Source organism: Aedes albopictus, chromosome 1, assembly GCF_035046485.1.
Source record: "Aedes albopictus strain Foshan chromosome 1, AalbF5, whole genome shotgun sequence".
In the NCBI taxonomy this organism is placed as follows: Eukaryota; Metazoa; Arthropoda; class Insecta; order Diptera; family Culicidae; genus Aedes; species Aedes albopictus.
The window spans coordinates 69,889,196-69,904,698 of NC_085136.1; the positions used below are offsets into that span (position 1 = coordinate 69,889,196).

The 15,503-nt window shown below is 45.1% G+C and overlaps 3 protein-coding genes across 5 annotated transcripts; 1 reads left to right on the plus strand and 2 right to left on the minus strand.

Moving 5' to 3' along the window:
- Positions 1 to 1,286: 1,286 nt before the first annotated feature.
- On the minus strand, positions 1,287 to 3,552 carry LOC109410332 (zinc finger protein 99). The gene is made up of 2 exons (XM_019683882.3): positions 3,260 to 3,552; positions 1,287 to 3,204 (listed from the first exon to the last, which is right to left on the minus strand). Exons 1-2 carry the CDS (start codon positions 3,380 to 3,382, stop codon positions 1,945 to 1,947), a joined length of 1,383 nt encoding a protein of 460 aa, XP_019539427.2. The 5' UTR covers positions 3,383 to 3,552; the 3' UTR covers positions 1,287 to 1,944.
- A 4,209-nt stretch (positions 3,553 to 7,761) lies between these two features.
- Positions 7,762 to 11,004, minus strand: LOC115269111 (transcription factor grauzone-like). Its single transcript, XM_062844806.1, has 3 exons — positions 10,572 to 11,004; positions 10,017 to 10,229; positions 7,762 to 8,912 (listed from the first exon to the last, which is right to left on the minus strand). The coding sequence occupies exons 1-3, from the start codon at positions 10,710 to 10,712 to the stop codon at positions 7,848 to 7,850; spliced, it is 1,419 nt and encodes a 472-aa protein (XP_062700790.1). The 5' UTR covers positions 10,713 to 11,004; the 3' UTR covers positions 7,762 to 7,847.
- Positions 11,005 to 13,108: 2,104 nt separating this feature from the next.
- LOC115258073 (transcription factor grauzone-like) lies at positions 13,109 to 14,999 on the plus strand (the record flags this gene model as incomplete). 3 transcript variants are annotated; one of them, XM_062844803.1, is given in 3 exon segments in its annotated part: positions 13,109 to 13,205; positions 13,412 to 13,560; positions 13,621 to 14,999. In XM_062844803.1, coding segments are annotated over 3 exon segments (1,610 nt in total), but the record flags the coding sequence as incomplete, so codon positions are not given.
- Between the last annotated feature and the right edge of the window lie 504 nt (positions 15,000 to 15,503).

Genomic DNA, 15,503 nt, shown 5'->3' on the forward strand with positions numbered 1-15,503 from the left:
CCTGTGGCACCGCCAGCTGGACCATTTGGGAGAAAAGAACCTACAAGCCCTCATCAAATAAGGAATTGTATCAGGCATTCAAGAGGAGCCAGCCAGAGATGTCAAGTTCGACGAGTGCAGCTTTCCATACATCACCGAGGTCCGTGACGAATCTCCGTTGATAGAGGACTACGAAGCTCAAGACGACATGAGAGTCCCCGTGCAGTCTGTTCAAAATGAAGTGTTGCTTCGTGGTCGTGCGGCTAAGGTCACCAAGCCTTTAGTCGCATCGTGCTAAGGAGCGCGGGTTCGATTCCCGCCGCAGCTGTCAGGAAAAGTTTTCGGCTGTGCCACTGGGCGTTGCATGCTAGTCCGTTGTCTAGTGTCGTGCTTCCTTCAAAGAGCAAAATAGCTCACTGGAAGCATTAAACGTGTCTTTGTCTAAAAAAAAAGCCTTGCCTGATGTAGAAAACATTATGGCTGACGATGAAGACACCGAGGTCGAAGAAGCCGGAGCGCAAATAGATCGTGGTCAAACCTCGAAATGGTAACCCCGAGGCGCAGCGAACGGGATCGCGTGATCCCTGGTAAATTGAAAGATTGTGCTGATCGAAGTGCTGCTTCCACCTTTCGATTCCTCACGTCCGTCCGTCAAGAGGCCTCCGTCTTTATCCCTGCATAGGGGAACCAACATATTTTGGACACAGCAATGCGCCAATATTTTTTGGACACTTACGGCAAAAACGAATGGAAGTGTCCAAAATATATTGGCGTAACGCTGTGTCCAAAATACGTTGATTCCCCTATTTCGGCTCGCGGCACGAAGCCGTTGCGGGATGCGTTGAGCTTCTGATAGAGCTTCCGTGTTTCTTGGGAACGGTACAGCAGCTCCATTTCTTCACACTTCGCTTCTTCCAGGCGGCGCTTTTTCTCCCGAAAGAGGCGTGTCTGCTGTTTCCGCTTCTGTTTGTAACGTTCCACGTTCTGTCGAGTCCCTTGCTGCAGCATTACCGCCCTCGCTGCGTTCTTCTCCTCCAAAACTGTTTTGCACTCTTCGTCGAACCATTCGTTCCGTCGATTCCGTTCCACGTACCCAATGGTGCTCTGGGCTGTGTCGTTGATGGCTGCTTTCACTGTACTCCAGCTGTCCTCTAGAGGGGCCTCATCGAGCTCGCCCTCGTCTGGCAACGCGGCCTCGAGATTCTGCGCGTATGCTGAGGCGACATCCGGTTGTTTCAGTCGCTCTAGGTTGTACCGTGGCGGTCTCCAGTACCGTACATTGTTGATGACGGAGAGTTTTGGGCGCAGTTTGACCATCACCAGATAGTGGCCGGAGTCGATGTTGGCGCCACGATAGGTTCTGACGTCGATAATGTCGAAGAAGTGCCGACCGTCAATCAGAACGTGGTCGATTTGAGATTCCGTCTGCTATGGTGATATCCAGGTGTAACGATAAGGGAGGTGTTAAAAAGGCGTGAAAATTCCCTTACGTAATAAATGGACAGCCCCTATCTTTGGAACGGGGATTTCGTCCACGTCATCCTGGAACTATACCAGTACTACCAAGATCTCTCTACCACAGACAAACAGACGTAACACCTTGAACGATTTTCATGGAAATCCATCGCCCAGTTCACACTACCAGTTGTGCAATATCGTCAACAGAAGGTGCTAGTGTGTAACGTCAAACACGTAGAAAAACGATGCGCGCGCCTCTGGTTGTCAAAGCCACAACTATGAAAATTTAAAATGATCGTTAAAAACGTGGTCGATGGAAATTTCGCAATTGTTACGTCTGTTTGTCTGTGTCTCTACTATCTCTAGCGTAAGCTACGAGAATTTATCTGTGGTTAATAAAACTGCTAAACGACAGAACTTAGTGTATTGATTTTATTCGATAATATTTGCTACATTTCAATTTATATTTGGGATTTATACGATTAAGCTAAACAGAGCTAAACTGTTTCATTTGGAGCTCGCGCCTTCTCCTGCTTCTGCTTCATCGATGCCAAACTTGGTTGTGATGTACTCCTGCCATTCCTTCGGGTGGGCCGCCTTTCTATGCGTGTACATTCGGGGGCTAGAGAAAAACTTTTTATCGCAGAACCGACACTGATACAGCGGTTCTTTTGTATGGGCCCTGGCAACGTGTTCCCTCAATGTGTGTTGGTTTGCGTATACTTTACCGCACAAATCGCAAGGACAATCCATTTTCCGCTCATGCATCCGTTCAATGTGCCTCTTCAGCGCACTCAAATTGATCGAAACGTGATCGCATTGGTCACACTGCTGCTCGCCGTCACCTTTGTGTCGATCCACATGGATCTTCCACAGTCGCACATTTTTCTGCCACCGTTTACAAATAGGACATTGCTTCTTCAGCTGATCCGGGCTGTAATCGTGAGTCAGTCGATGCTCTTTGAGCATCATTTTTCTGGTAAACGATTCCGAGCAAATATCACAGACGTGGTTTTCGTTCTTCTCGTGAACAGCGTCTATATGCTCTTTCAGCAAGACATATTTATGGAAACATTTACCGCAGGTTTCGCATGTAAATATCCCACTCTTAAACCGTGTATGATTTTCAATGTGGCGCTTAAGCTGAAATTTAGAAGGGAACTGTTTCGGGCACTGATCACAAGTGAATAGTCTCGAATGGCATAGCTGCTTGTGTTTAGTGTATCCCAAGCGTGACTTGAACGATCTAGTGCAAAGGTCGCACTTGAACGCTTTCGGGTTGAACACGGCCTCAACGTGTTCAAACAGTAAGTGTCGGCTGGTATACTGGACACCGCAGCACTTGACGTACTTTTGACCATGGAAGTCGATCATATGGCGACGCATCGAGAGGAAACTCTCAAATGTTACAGAACACTCGTCACAATTGTAGGGCAAATGCTGTCTGATGAGACTGTCTTCCATTTGCTGCTGTGACTCAAAACCCAGGTTCCCAGGTAGTTCCTCAACATCCTGATCAGCTTCTGACGACCGTTGGTTGGTTTCCTCTGCAATCGCGACATTACTTTCATCATCGGAAGAGACTTCTGCTTTGATCCTGCTTTGTTCGACCTCAACTATCGATTCAAGCTGTTCCTGTTTGATGCAAATAGAGTTCGGTTCCGCTAGTTGCTCATGGTATTGCTTCACGTCTTGATAGTAGCGATGGAATTGGTCAACCGTTTGCCAGCAGGGCTCACAGATGATGGCAGTGCGCAGGACATCCTTCTGTAAGGAGTTTCAATTAAGTTCTTAAAACCGTTTAAAACATATACCAACCAACCTGAAACCAAAAATGCTGGCAGATAATGTTACTAATGCTGAGCTCCAGTTCACTTCCAGTCTCTGATATGGAGTGAAATTTATCAGCGTTTTGACCACACATAAAACAGGACAAACTATCCATGGCTCCTTTCCTTCGTTTCCATTAAACAGATTCAAAACTTAATTCAAATAGAATTCACCAAATTATAGTTGTTTTAATACAACTTGTAATTTATAATTATTCGAAAGACGCTAAAACGACGCTCGATACTTGAAGCGATGTCGCATCGATGTTTACAAACATCGATAGGTAAACATGTTTTGTGTCAAATTGTACACGAAAAATTACAATTGCTTAAATTTGAGTGTGTTGCGAGAATCTTTGATGCGTCTGATTCTGAGTTGTGTTTTTATGTAAAAAGCTTCTTTCCAAGGCTTCTTCTATTTATCATATTTTAACCACCAGATCAGCAAGTGGATTCTAGTTTAATCTAGAAGATAGTCTTGTTGAAGTAGGCGCATAAGCAAGTGCGATGCTAAGCATGTCATGACTTTAGTATGTAGTTATGTAATTAGAAATAAATCATAAGTTATTGTTAGACCATCAACCGAGTCGGTTGTACCGTTGTACTTTCATTTCAACTCCCCAAGAGGTTGTGGGCCCTGCGTTTGGGCATCCGTTGCCGTAGCAATCAATCAACAAGTGTGTTAGTCTAAGTAAGCCATGAATTTGAATATATGTTTAGTTCTATCCAGCAATCGCTACGCAGCAGACGTATTTTCATTACTATCAAAGTGGAAAATGTTTTCTCAAGTCGAGGCCGAAATGGAGAAAGTTCAAGTTCCGAAGCTGAATGGATCGAACTACAGCAGCTGGAAGTTCAGCCACCGACGAACCGACGTGACAGCTAGAACAAATCAATTCAAATTTGTTGTCCTTGACGCCATGATGAAAAATAGCCGAACACTACCGCCTCCTCTATAACGGTTCGCGTTGTTTTGATAGCTTGACTCCAAACCCCCGTGTATTCATATGGGAAAAGGTTCGCGCCTGAGCTGATTTGACACAAGCGTTCGCTCGCTTTGCTGGTCGACCGTTAAATTTAGGATGAGACTCTTTTGAAACACCACTGTCACGTCGGTTCGTCGGTGGTTCAGCACCGAGCTGCTACTGATCCGGGAAGACCTCTGGGCTCTGGAAGTTCGTCACCAAGCCACGGCCGAAAGAAGTAGCTGGGATTGAAAACGTTCCGGTTAATGCTGCTGCCGTTGAAGCTTGGGATTCCGGAGACCAGCGCCAGCGTGCGCGAGCCACAATCGGTCATTTGATGGAGAGCAACCAGCATTGCCTCATCAAACAGACGAAAACGGCACGCGAAGCATGGGACAGGCTGAAGGACCATTTTGAGAAGCCGACGCTGACATCGAAGGTATCGTATCTTCGAAATTTGATCGCCAAACGGTACTGCGAAGGCGAGGACATGGAGAAGCACGTGCACGAGGATGTTTTCGATCGCCTCTCCGTGGCAGGGCTGAAACTGAACGGTTGTTGTCAGATTTGTGGTTATAACTGAACTGGTTTTTATTCATTCAAAGAATACAAGGTTGGTGAGATTAGTAAATGAAGGTAATACAAAATAAAGTGTTTGAATGTAGATGTGAAGGTAGTCCATTCTCTAACATCCACCATTTCGATTCCGTGAAACCAGCAGCCTGGTGAGTCAGCAAACGTGGGAACCATAATCGGTAGCAGAAGCGCTGGCGAGGCCAGAGCGGGACCACTGGAAGGCCGCGATGGATGAAGAGTATGCAGCTCAGCAAGAAAACTCCACCTGGGACATCGTACGTTTACCCCCGAATCGGAAACCGATAGGTTGTCGGTGGGTTTTCCAGAAGAAGTTCGACGACCATGGGAATGTGGCGAGGTACAAGGCTCGACTCGTCGCGAAGGGTTGCAGCCAAAAATTTGGTACCGACTACGACGAGGTCTACGCGCCGGTTGCGAAGCACACCACTTTCCGGGCACTCTTGTCGATTGCAGCTCGTCGGAAGATGCAAGTGAAGCATGTCGATATCAAGACGGCATATTTGCCTGGCAAGCTTTCGGAGACCATCTACATGCGGCAGCCGCCCGGATATTAATCAGGGAATCAGGAAGATGTGTGCCATTTGAAGAGGGGCTTGTATGGCCTGAAGCAAGCCGGAAGGGGCTGGAACCGGACCATCACCGATGTCTTGAAGGAGCTGGGGTACGAAGCTACGGAAGCTGACAGCTCCTTTTCGTGAAGTCCAACTGATCATCGTTCATCTTATTGTACGTAGATGACATGTTGATCGCCACCGAAGACGACAGCGAGTACCAGCGAGTACGGAAGCATCTGGAAAGTAGATTCAAGATTACTTGTCTGGGTAATGTGAAGCAATACCTCGGTATCCAAGGTGAGCGACAAGAGGACGGAGGATTCCTGCTCAGTCATGAAAGCTACATAACGAAGGTCTTGGCTAGATTCGAGATGGAGCAAGCAAACCGGCAGAGATTCCGATAGATCCTGGCTACGTCACCGCAGAGCAAAAGGAGGAGAAAGTAATGGCCACCACCGACAAATACCAGAGTCTAGTGGGCGCTTTACTCTACGTCGCCGTATGCACACGGCCGGATCTGGCTATCACGGCGTCCATCCTCGGGTGTAAGGTCAGCAAGCCAACGGAGAGCGACTGGACGGAAGCGAAGCGAGCGTTGCGGTACTTGAAGGGAACCGCTGGACTGAAGCTGCAGCTAGGAGGAGCTGGTCATCTCGAGGGCTACGCTGACACGGATTGGGCTAGTGATTGCGTCGACCGGAAGTCAAATTCCGGTTTCTTGTTCAAGCTTGGCAATGGAACAATTAGCTGGACAGCATGAAAGTAGGAGTGCGTAACTTTGTCGTCCACCGAAGCGGAGTATGTCGCACTCGCCGAAGCAAGCAAGGAGCTACTCTGGCTGCTAAATCTGATGCGATGACTTGGCGAGGACATCCGGCACCCAGTAACGATTCAGGAGGACAACCAGAGTTGCATCTCTATGCTGAATTCTGAAGGAGGGACGAGACGGACAAAGCACATTGACACCAGATACAATTTCGTCCGGGATTTGGCCGCATCTGGAATCATCAAAGTAAAATATTGTCCGGCGGAGGATATGTTGGCTGACTTGCTGACGAAGCCTCTAGCTCGGCTCAAACTGCGGAAGATAAAAGAAGAAGTTGACCTGCTTTCACCACTGATAGCTGTAGCAAGGCCTCCTGACGGTCTTTTCTGTAGCTGAACGGCTGCGGTGACCACCTGCACCTCGTACTGCTGCCGCAGTGCCGTGAGAAGCTCTTCCGTGATCTCGCAGGTTTTTAACCTTAAGAGTCTCGTCAGCCGTAAGACCACTCTCCTGGACATCCTCGTCAAGGACCTCTTCCGCCAGACACTTGTAGGTGGTGCCTTTGTACGTTTTGTCGCGCTTGAGCTCGAGAATTAATTCGCCCTTACGAGTATGTACGTCGAATATTGCGTACGTCAACATAGTAGACGTTCGATAACTGCAACATGTTTACGTTTCACTTACCGAATGAAATTCGATAACTGCAACAACTGACAGACGTCACATAACTGTCAGTTGCTGCAGAATGCAACCAATGTGCATTCGAAAAACATCGCATTGCAGCAAAAGTGCATGCGAAAAACATCGCATCGCTGTTGACATTTGATTTTGACGGATAGCGGTGCGATAACTGCAAAATTGTTGCACTTAGCGGACTTGCACTTAAAAAGCATTGCAGTTAAACCGTTTGCACCGAGCGAACGTCTACTGTACTTAGCGCGAGACATGTTTACTGTGGAATACGAACAGATAGCGCCACCGTAGCCTTGTGTGTTTGACATAACTCGACTGCTGTCACAATGCTAATGTTGTCCATTGAGTTCTCCAAATTTTATCCCACGAAACCTATTGCAAGTCTATCCATATACGGGAGAACAAAAGGTTCTTACAAATTAACACGGTAAATTTGAACATAAATCACTACCACATAGGCATCTGGATTGGTCAACATACATTGGCATCTCTCTTTTGCGGCGAATGCTATAGAAAAGTTTGCTTCATTGATCGATTCGACAGTACAATTAGCAGAACCACCACCATCTGTCTATTGATTTTAAAGCGGCGCAAGATTCAGTGAGAGCAAACGAGTTGGCAGAACATGATTTTCCGACAAAACTGGTGAGGCTGACTCGAAGGATAACGTTTGACATCCGTTGCCAAAAGAGACTGGTATAGCTTCTGAAATCTATGCAAACCACCTACCGGGAGTACCCCATTTAGCGTAATCTGGTTTTGCATAATGACCACCTGTCATAATTTTAATAATAGCAAATTTGAGAAGAGCATAATGTTGTGATGCTAAACGACCATTTTGCCAAAAACGGTGCTGTTCACATTGCAAAATCAATAGGGTTCCAAGGACTGTTCTTTTCTTGAAAAGTTGAGAGTATAAGTGCTTGTATAAATGCTCATCTGGGTAATATATCTTAACTGTATGTCAAATACTTGATTAAAATTCAAAACCATGGTTGTAATAATACTAAACCTTACCCTCGTCGTCCCCTTCCGTCTCGTCCTTTTCGTCGTACTTGGTCCGGAAGTACTCCTCCAGCTCCTTCGGGTGGGCCTTCTTCCGGTGCCCGTACATGGTGGCATTGGAGAAGAACTTTTTGTCGCAGAACCGGCACTGGTACAACGGTTCTCCTCCGTGGGCATTGGCAATGTGTTCCTTCAGTGTGACCGGCCGCGAATACTCCTTCCCACACAGATCGCACACATACTTCTGGTTCCGTACGTGCCGTCGCTCGATGTGCTCCTTGAGCGAAGCCACATTGACCGCAACGTGTCCGCATTGGTCACACTTGCGCGATCCGGCCCCGTGTCGACCCATATGCTTCTTCCAGCTACGGGGATTCTTCTGCCATCGCTTGCAGATGGGACACTGTCGCTTCAGCTCTTCTCCCCGGAAGTCGTGGGTCATCCGATGATGCTGGAGGGCTTGTAGCCGGAAGAAACTTTTCGAGCATATCTCGCAGATGTAGTTGTGAGTCTTCTTGTGGACCGCTTCGATGTGATCCTGCAAGGTCAATTTCGACCCGAAGCATCTGGCGCAGATTTCGCATTTGGCCGACTCGCTCTCCAATGCTACATGTCGCGACATGTGCCGTTTCAGATAGACTTCGTAGGAGAAACGCTTCGGGCATCGGTCACATTTGAATTTTAGCTGATCCTCGGTCGGGTGGACTTCCAGCTTATGCCGAACGTAGATGTAGTGCAATCGGTAGGCTTTCCCGCAAATTTCGCATTTGAATGCCTCGGGATTGATCGCCGACTGGACGTGTTGAAACAGGATGTTCCGACGGTTGAACTGCATATTACAGCACGTCACGTACGACCTGTCATGAGCTACGAAAGCATGACGAAGACTCGCAGAGAAACTATCAAACTTCAATTCAGGACAATCGTCGCAATGGTACGGCTTATGCTGTTGGATAAAATCGTCCCTCTCCTTCTGCTTCGCAGTTATTCTAAACCTTCTCAGCTTGGGTTTGGATGAAGTCTCACCATCAGGTTCCTCCACAATGTCAACTTCACCCTTTCCACCTACACGAAAAGAAAATTAATGATTTTAATTATTAGACTTTTGTTATAAATTTCATACCACTCTGGCTTATAAACTTCATTACACCACTTTATTTATTTAAAAACAAAACTTTATGCAATGTATAACACGTCCTAGTGAAGAGTATAAGTTTTGTCTAATGGCAAAACTGTATTAGGCAAAACTTATACATTTAATAATGTTTAGGATTGAAAACTTCCAACATGGTAGTCGACGCAGAAAACAAAGAAAACTTCGTTGCTCCTTGCCACTCTCAGAAGAATTTTCGGGTAAGACAATTAAATTATTTAATTAAATGCATCATTTGATGATCCATTTGTGCTTCCAGGTATCATCGTTGGAATTGAATCTATTTTCAGCGAAAGCTGCGTGGTTGCGGCTTGAGTTGCGGTTCATCGAAGTTTCATGGAGGTTCGCAAGTACAAGTGCGTCGTCCGTGGCGTCGTCTAGGCCCGTGATTCTGATGAAGCTCCTGCACAACAACTTCCGTGTCTGCACAACTCGCAGGTCCGTGATATCCCGACAAGCAGCAGGAGAGGGACAATGAATCAGAAGGGTCCGCTCTGAGCAGGAGATTATCATGGTCCATCTGAAGACAAAGGGGATGATGAAGCAGTTGGACTCCCACAACATTGGCATCCAGGCCAACAACCCGTCGTCGCTGAGCGACCGTCGTCGTAATTGCCAGCTGGAGATCGGTCCAGAGTGTTCGTTTGGATGGTGTTCCAAAATTTCTTACTCCCACGGAGTATGTTTCATTTTAAGCAATAGAATAAACCATTTAAAAATAAAGATCAAAACATGTTTTTTTATAATCAGTTTTGGTATTGAATCTTAGTAAAAAGTACGGACAAGCAATCAAAACAAAACATAGTATATTGTATTTATTTTATCCTATAACTTATATTAGACGTGTATTAATTACTATTTGAAAAAGAACATGAAAAATATAAGACAAACTTATACTCTTCATAACGTTTTTCTAATAGGATTTAAAAACATTCTGCATACTTTTCATTGGGTAAACGAAATGGCAAAAATGTATAACATTTTCTTATACATTTAATAAGGATTTTTCTTTTCGTGTAGTGAAGGTTCTTGTTTCACCTGTCCATCCGCTGATTCCTGGTGGACGAATGCTTCCGGAGTTTCGATTTCAATCTCCTCCTGTTTGATAAAAATCGGCATCGGATCCAGCACATTGTTGTGGTGGTTCTTCACCCTCTGGTAGTAGCGATGGAACTGGTCCACTTTGTGCCAGCAGGGCTCACATATGGCGCCAGTTCGCAGGACATCTTCCTAAAATCGAAAACAGTAGGTACATACAGCGGCCGTTCGCTCGTTGCAAAATGTTTACATTGCAACGAGCGAATGCCATTCGCTAATTGCAACGTCAGTTTGACATTAAAGTGCATCGAAATGCACTGCCAGCATGACTGACAGCACAAATTTGACGCTTGATTGCTCTTTAATTGCAAACGCGTGTCAAATTTTGCAATTAGCGGACTTGCAACCAAAAAGCGTTGCAATGAGCGGGTTTGCAACGAGCGAACGGGCGCTGTACAAGTACAAATCCTGACCTTGCGAGTCAACCAGATGTCGTAACGAAAGATGGTTGCATAAATTCAGAACAGTACATACCTCAAACCAGAAATGCTGGCATACGATGTAGCCAATGCCGAGTTCGGACTCTCTGTTACTCTGTTGCGGCCAAGGTTGCGACATAAGGCGGAATTTCTCCGTTTTTCCACCACACATGAAACAATCCGCGGTGGCACTCATGATATACCTATGTCTATTGTTGTCGATGATGTTGTTGGAGTTCCGATTTTCGCTTGCCCGATGATTTATATGGATCTTAAGAGGACACTCGACCCTCTCGGTAGTTCTGTGTTCGTAGAATAGTTCCTTAAATTCAGTAGCCGTATCCGGATGATCCGGATTGCGAATCACTTTTTGTTTATTTTGAGACTTTACACACTTAAATCACCGTATTCAGAAGCCGGATTGAATCTGATCGAACACATGTATATTTAATGGGTATTTTTGTACTCATTTTTTGAATTTTTCCCTTGAGTAATTTTTATTAACAATCAGGACCAGGAGACCTTTCAAGTCGAAAAAGATTCGCCTTTACCCCCTTTACCACTCGTCGCTTGAACAATTGTTCTTCCCACTGGGACAAAGCCTGCATCTCAGCTTAGGGCCGATTTCTTCACTCTGGCTTAGGCGTTAAGCTAGGTTTAACTATATGGGTAAGCCTGGCTTACGCGTTAAGCCGAGGTGAAGAAATCGGCCCTTAGTGTTCTCCGAGCACTGCCCTGTCACAGTTTTATCAACTGCGAGCTTCCTCTGTCAATGATCATTTTTCATGCGTATATGTATCGTGTCTTGCATCGTGTGGCATACACGAAGATACTCTATCCCATGAAATTCGAGGTAATTTCCTTTACGAATAGTACACGGAGCAACTGGGAATCGAACCCGTCACCCCCAGCATAGTCATGCTGAATAACCACGCCAATACAGCTGTTGCTATTTGTGTCCTACGAATAGGCCTTCTTATCTTCGTCGTATCCGACGAGACCAAACTTCTGGTCGAGCTTCTGGTGCCTCGTGTTCGGGATGTGGACGTGTGGATATTCGCTGGATTCCCAGATGTACGTAAATGTGTCACGCTAGACCTTTCCAAACTGTTTCTCGTACGGTGTTCTGTCTATCGCACGGGAAGGTAACCGGTTCTGCGTATAAGCACAGACAAACAGACATATTACTTAAAAGAAATTTGTTTCAAAAATAACGTTTGGCATCTCACTAGCACCCTCTATAATGCTAAATCCGAAGCATTCTTTTGCAGGTGTGGTTTCCCTCGGTTCGATGTAACAATTTAGCAGGTGACGACTCCCCCGTGGCGTTATCCATTCATAAAACATGAATGAAGGTTCATGATTGAGTCATTTTATGTAAACATTGATCGGCGTCGCGTTCATTTCTCTCCGAAATTGAGAAGTGATGTAGGCACATCAGCGCCACCATGACACATACGAGCACAGTCCGAACCACAGTTTATTTTCAAAATGACCGTTAAATCGTGCGATGATTGCGATTTGAGTAGTATGTCTGTTTGTCTGTGGTATAAGCTCAAGTATAACCTAAAGGTCACTGAAACACTTCGAATGCAGATTTTCCCTCGTGATCTCAGTCTTGTATCGCATCTGCTAATGCTTCCAGATAAGCTTCGCAAATCTGCATTAATCCGCAATCCTGCATCCGAGATTTTTCTGCAAAGCCACCGGTTTTCAGACGATCAAACAGTGCAGGATCTTGATGTCCGAAGTGTCTGTGCCAAATGTGTTGGCAGTTTTTCAGATGATGAGCCTCCTTACTCAGCTTCGAAAACTCGGCGATCTTCAAACGAACTCCCGTACACTTCACCTACTGCAACAGTCTCTCCCTTGTCACTCTTCCTTTATCACACAACCCGATTCGACAAAGTTCACTTTTAATCCTTTCTGCGTCAACTTCTGCACGGAAATCAGCCCACTGTTCAAAGTCGATTTGTCAACTAAGACGATATTTCCGCGCTTACGCTTACTTCACTATGAGCCTTCACCCACTCCGAGGGCCATTTGCCATTGTCACATCGACGCGTTTTGCTGCTATCCAACTTCGTGAAGAATAAGCGGTTGTTGGTCATGTCATGAATAGCAACCACTGTCAAGGCTCCTCTGCCGACCCTCGACAATCGAAAAGCAAATCGGATTTTCCCTTGAAGAGTTCTTCACTTTCTCTTTATCCGCTTTTCTGTTATTCGAAGCTTCATTTGATTGTGAATTTTTCAGATTTTCGAGCCGTCTTGCGAATCTGAAACGAAAAGATGCATCAGGGATGGTTCGAGGATTGATGTTGATGAACACGAAAAAGATTGTTGGCAATAGTGGCGCTTTTCACGAGATTTTCAAAGAAGGATCAATCCAAATCTAGATGTGTTCGTTCGTTCGTTGTAAATCTTCTACCCAGAAAAAATAAGAATAGAAAATCTACCTATTTTATTTGCTCATACTTCAATACATACTATGGCACTGTTTGGAAACATCGATGTGATGTGACATCATTTTTTTAGATGTGCGACAACATCTTGAAAGCTATTAAAAAAAAAATTATGTACAACAGTACTACACACTAAGATTCAGATGTTCCAGCTCAGTAATTTTTTCACTGAGTTCAGTATTTTTTCCATCTTTTTACTGAGTTTTCAACAGCAGATTTATTTCGGTACACTCGTTAATCGTATTTACCGTTCACCAGTAACGATATTTACCGTGCTTCAGTAACTTTTGACAGTTTGTGAGCTGAGCTCGGTAACTCATTTACAGAATATCCGCAAAATAAATAACCGAGCGTACCGAGTTAAATCTGCTGTTGAGAACTCAGTAAAAAGATGGGGAAAATACCGAGCTGATCTTAGTGTGTAAATTAAGGATTTAGAGGAACGCCAGAAATCATGGAGAGCTCCTCGTGTTATATGTGTGGTCAGCAATCTGAGAAGCTCTTCTTTATATCAGAGCCAGGAAGAAGCGAACCAGAGCTCAGCATCAGTTGCATTATCTGTCAGCATTTTTGGTTTCAGGTAAGTATCGGATTTACATAGATTCTAAGACCTTTAAATTCCCAACTGAAATGATTTCAGGAAGATGCCCTACAAACTGCCAACATCTGTGAGCCTTGTTGGAACAAGGTTGACCAGTTCCATCGCTTCTATGAGGACGTTAGGAAACATCATGAGCAGTTTTCGGAACCAAACTCGATTTTCATCAAGCAGGAAGAGACTGAGTTCGAAGTGGAGATCGAAAAAACGAACGTCGAGACAGAAGTCCTGTTCGATGAGGAAACTAAAGTCGACATTACAGAGGAATGCAACCAACTGGCGATCGAGGCTGATCAGGTCGTTGAGAAACCAACTGGAAGCAAGATCGCTCGGAATCGAAAGTTGTCCTCAGCTCCGAAGAAACCATTAAAGGGTAGATCATCACATGGTCAGGTTGTTGAGACATTATCTAAAAAGGAGATACAACAAAACCAAATAATGTTATCAGCCAAAAAGAAACAGATGGAGGATAGTTTCATCCAACAACATTTGCCCTACAATTGCGTCGAATGTTCTACGAAATTCGAATCTTTCGTTTCGATACGTCGCCATATGGCCGATCTCCATGCCAGGACATACATCATATGCTGTGGTGTCCAGTATAGTAACCGAAATATGTTGTATCAGCATGTTCAGGCTGTGCTCAACCCGGAAGCATTCAAGTGCGAGCTTTGCGATAAATCGTACACTTTACACATAGGATACATTCGTCATAAGGAACGATGCCACCCGGACGAGAGTCCATTTCCGTGTGATAAATGCTGGAAACGTTTCCCTTCGCAATTCTTGCTTGATCGTCACATTGCAGGCCACAGAAAGGTGAAAGAGAAACCCACATGCGAAATCTGTGGCAAATGCTTCAAAAGTAAAGAGACACTGAAGGACCATATGAATTCAATTCACGAGAAGAAGGCCGTCTACGTGTGTGAGATTTGCTCGGCACCATTTGCCAGACAGTGGATGTTCAAGGAGCATCAGATGACTCATGAATACACCGCTGAAGAGCTGAAGAGACAATGTACCATTTGCAAAAGGTGGCTGAAGAATGAGCGATTGTGGAAGAAACATATGAGCCGCCACAAAGGCGAGGGAGCGCACAAATGCGACCACTGCGATCTCGTTTCGATCAATTCGAACGCGCTGAAGCTGCACATTGAACGACGACATAGGAAAAATCAGAAGTATGTCTGCGATCTGTGCGGTAAAGTGTATACCCGTGCAGTTACTTTGAATGAACACGTTGCCAATGCCCACACGGGAACACCGTTGTACCAGTGTCAGTTCTGCGACAGGAAGTTCTTCTCGAACGCCAGCATGTATGCGCACCGAAAGAAGGCCCACCCGAAGGAATGGCAGGAATGGAAAACAGCCAGATACGGTATCGAGCAAGCAACTGATGAAAAGGATGAGGGTTTGATATAAGAGTATTGAAGGAATACGGTATGGGGATGGCTGGACGAAATGAACAGACACGACTCAACGAACAACGAACAAGTTTTATTAAATGGAAAAAGCTTCTATACACTTTGGTGTTTTGATGTGGAATGAGGTTGAAAGAATTTTCAGAAGTGTGAAATACAGTTATTCAACGCCTACCTCGTTAACATCCACTCTCGTTTGGATATTCCTATTACCTTCCGCAGTTCCTCTAATCGTCCAGCGTCCAAGGATTTCGTAAAGAAATCGGCTACTTGATTCTTGCTTGCTATCGATTCGGCTAAAATCTTTTCAGCAGATTTCAAAGACAGTTATGTTTATTATCAGTATTTTCTTGCTTTTCACGTTTTTAATCATACCGATGCATCCACGATTGTCTTTATATATTATTACGGATTCCATCTACTTGCCCAAATCGTTCAGTAAACCAGTCAGCCTAACTATTTCCGATGCTGTAGTGCTTTGCTTCACTCGATGAGGTTGCTAAA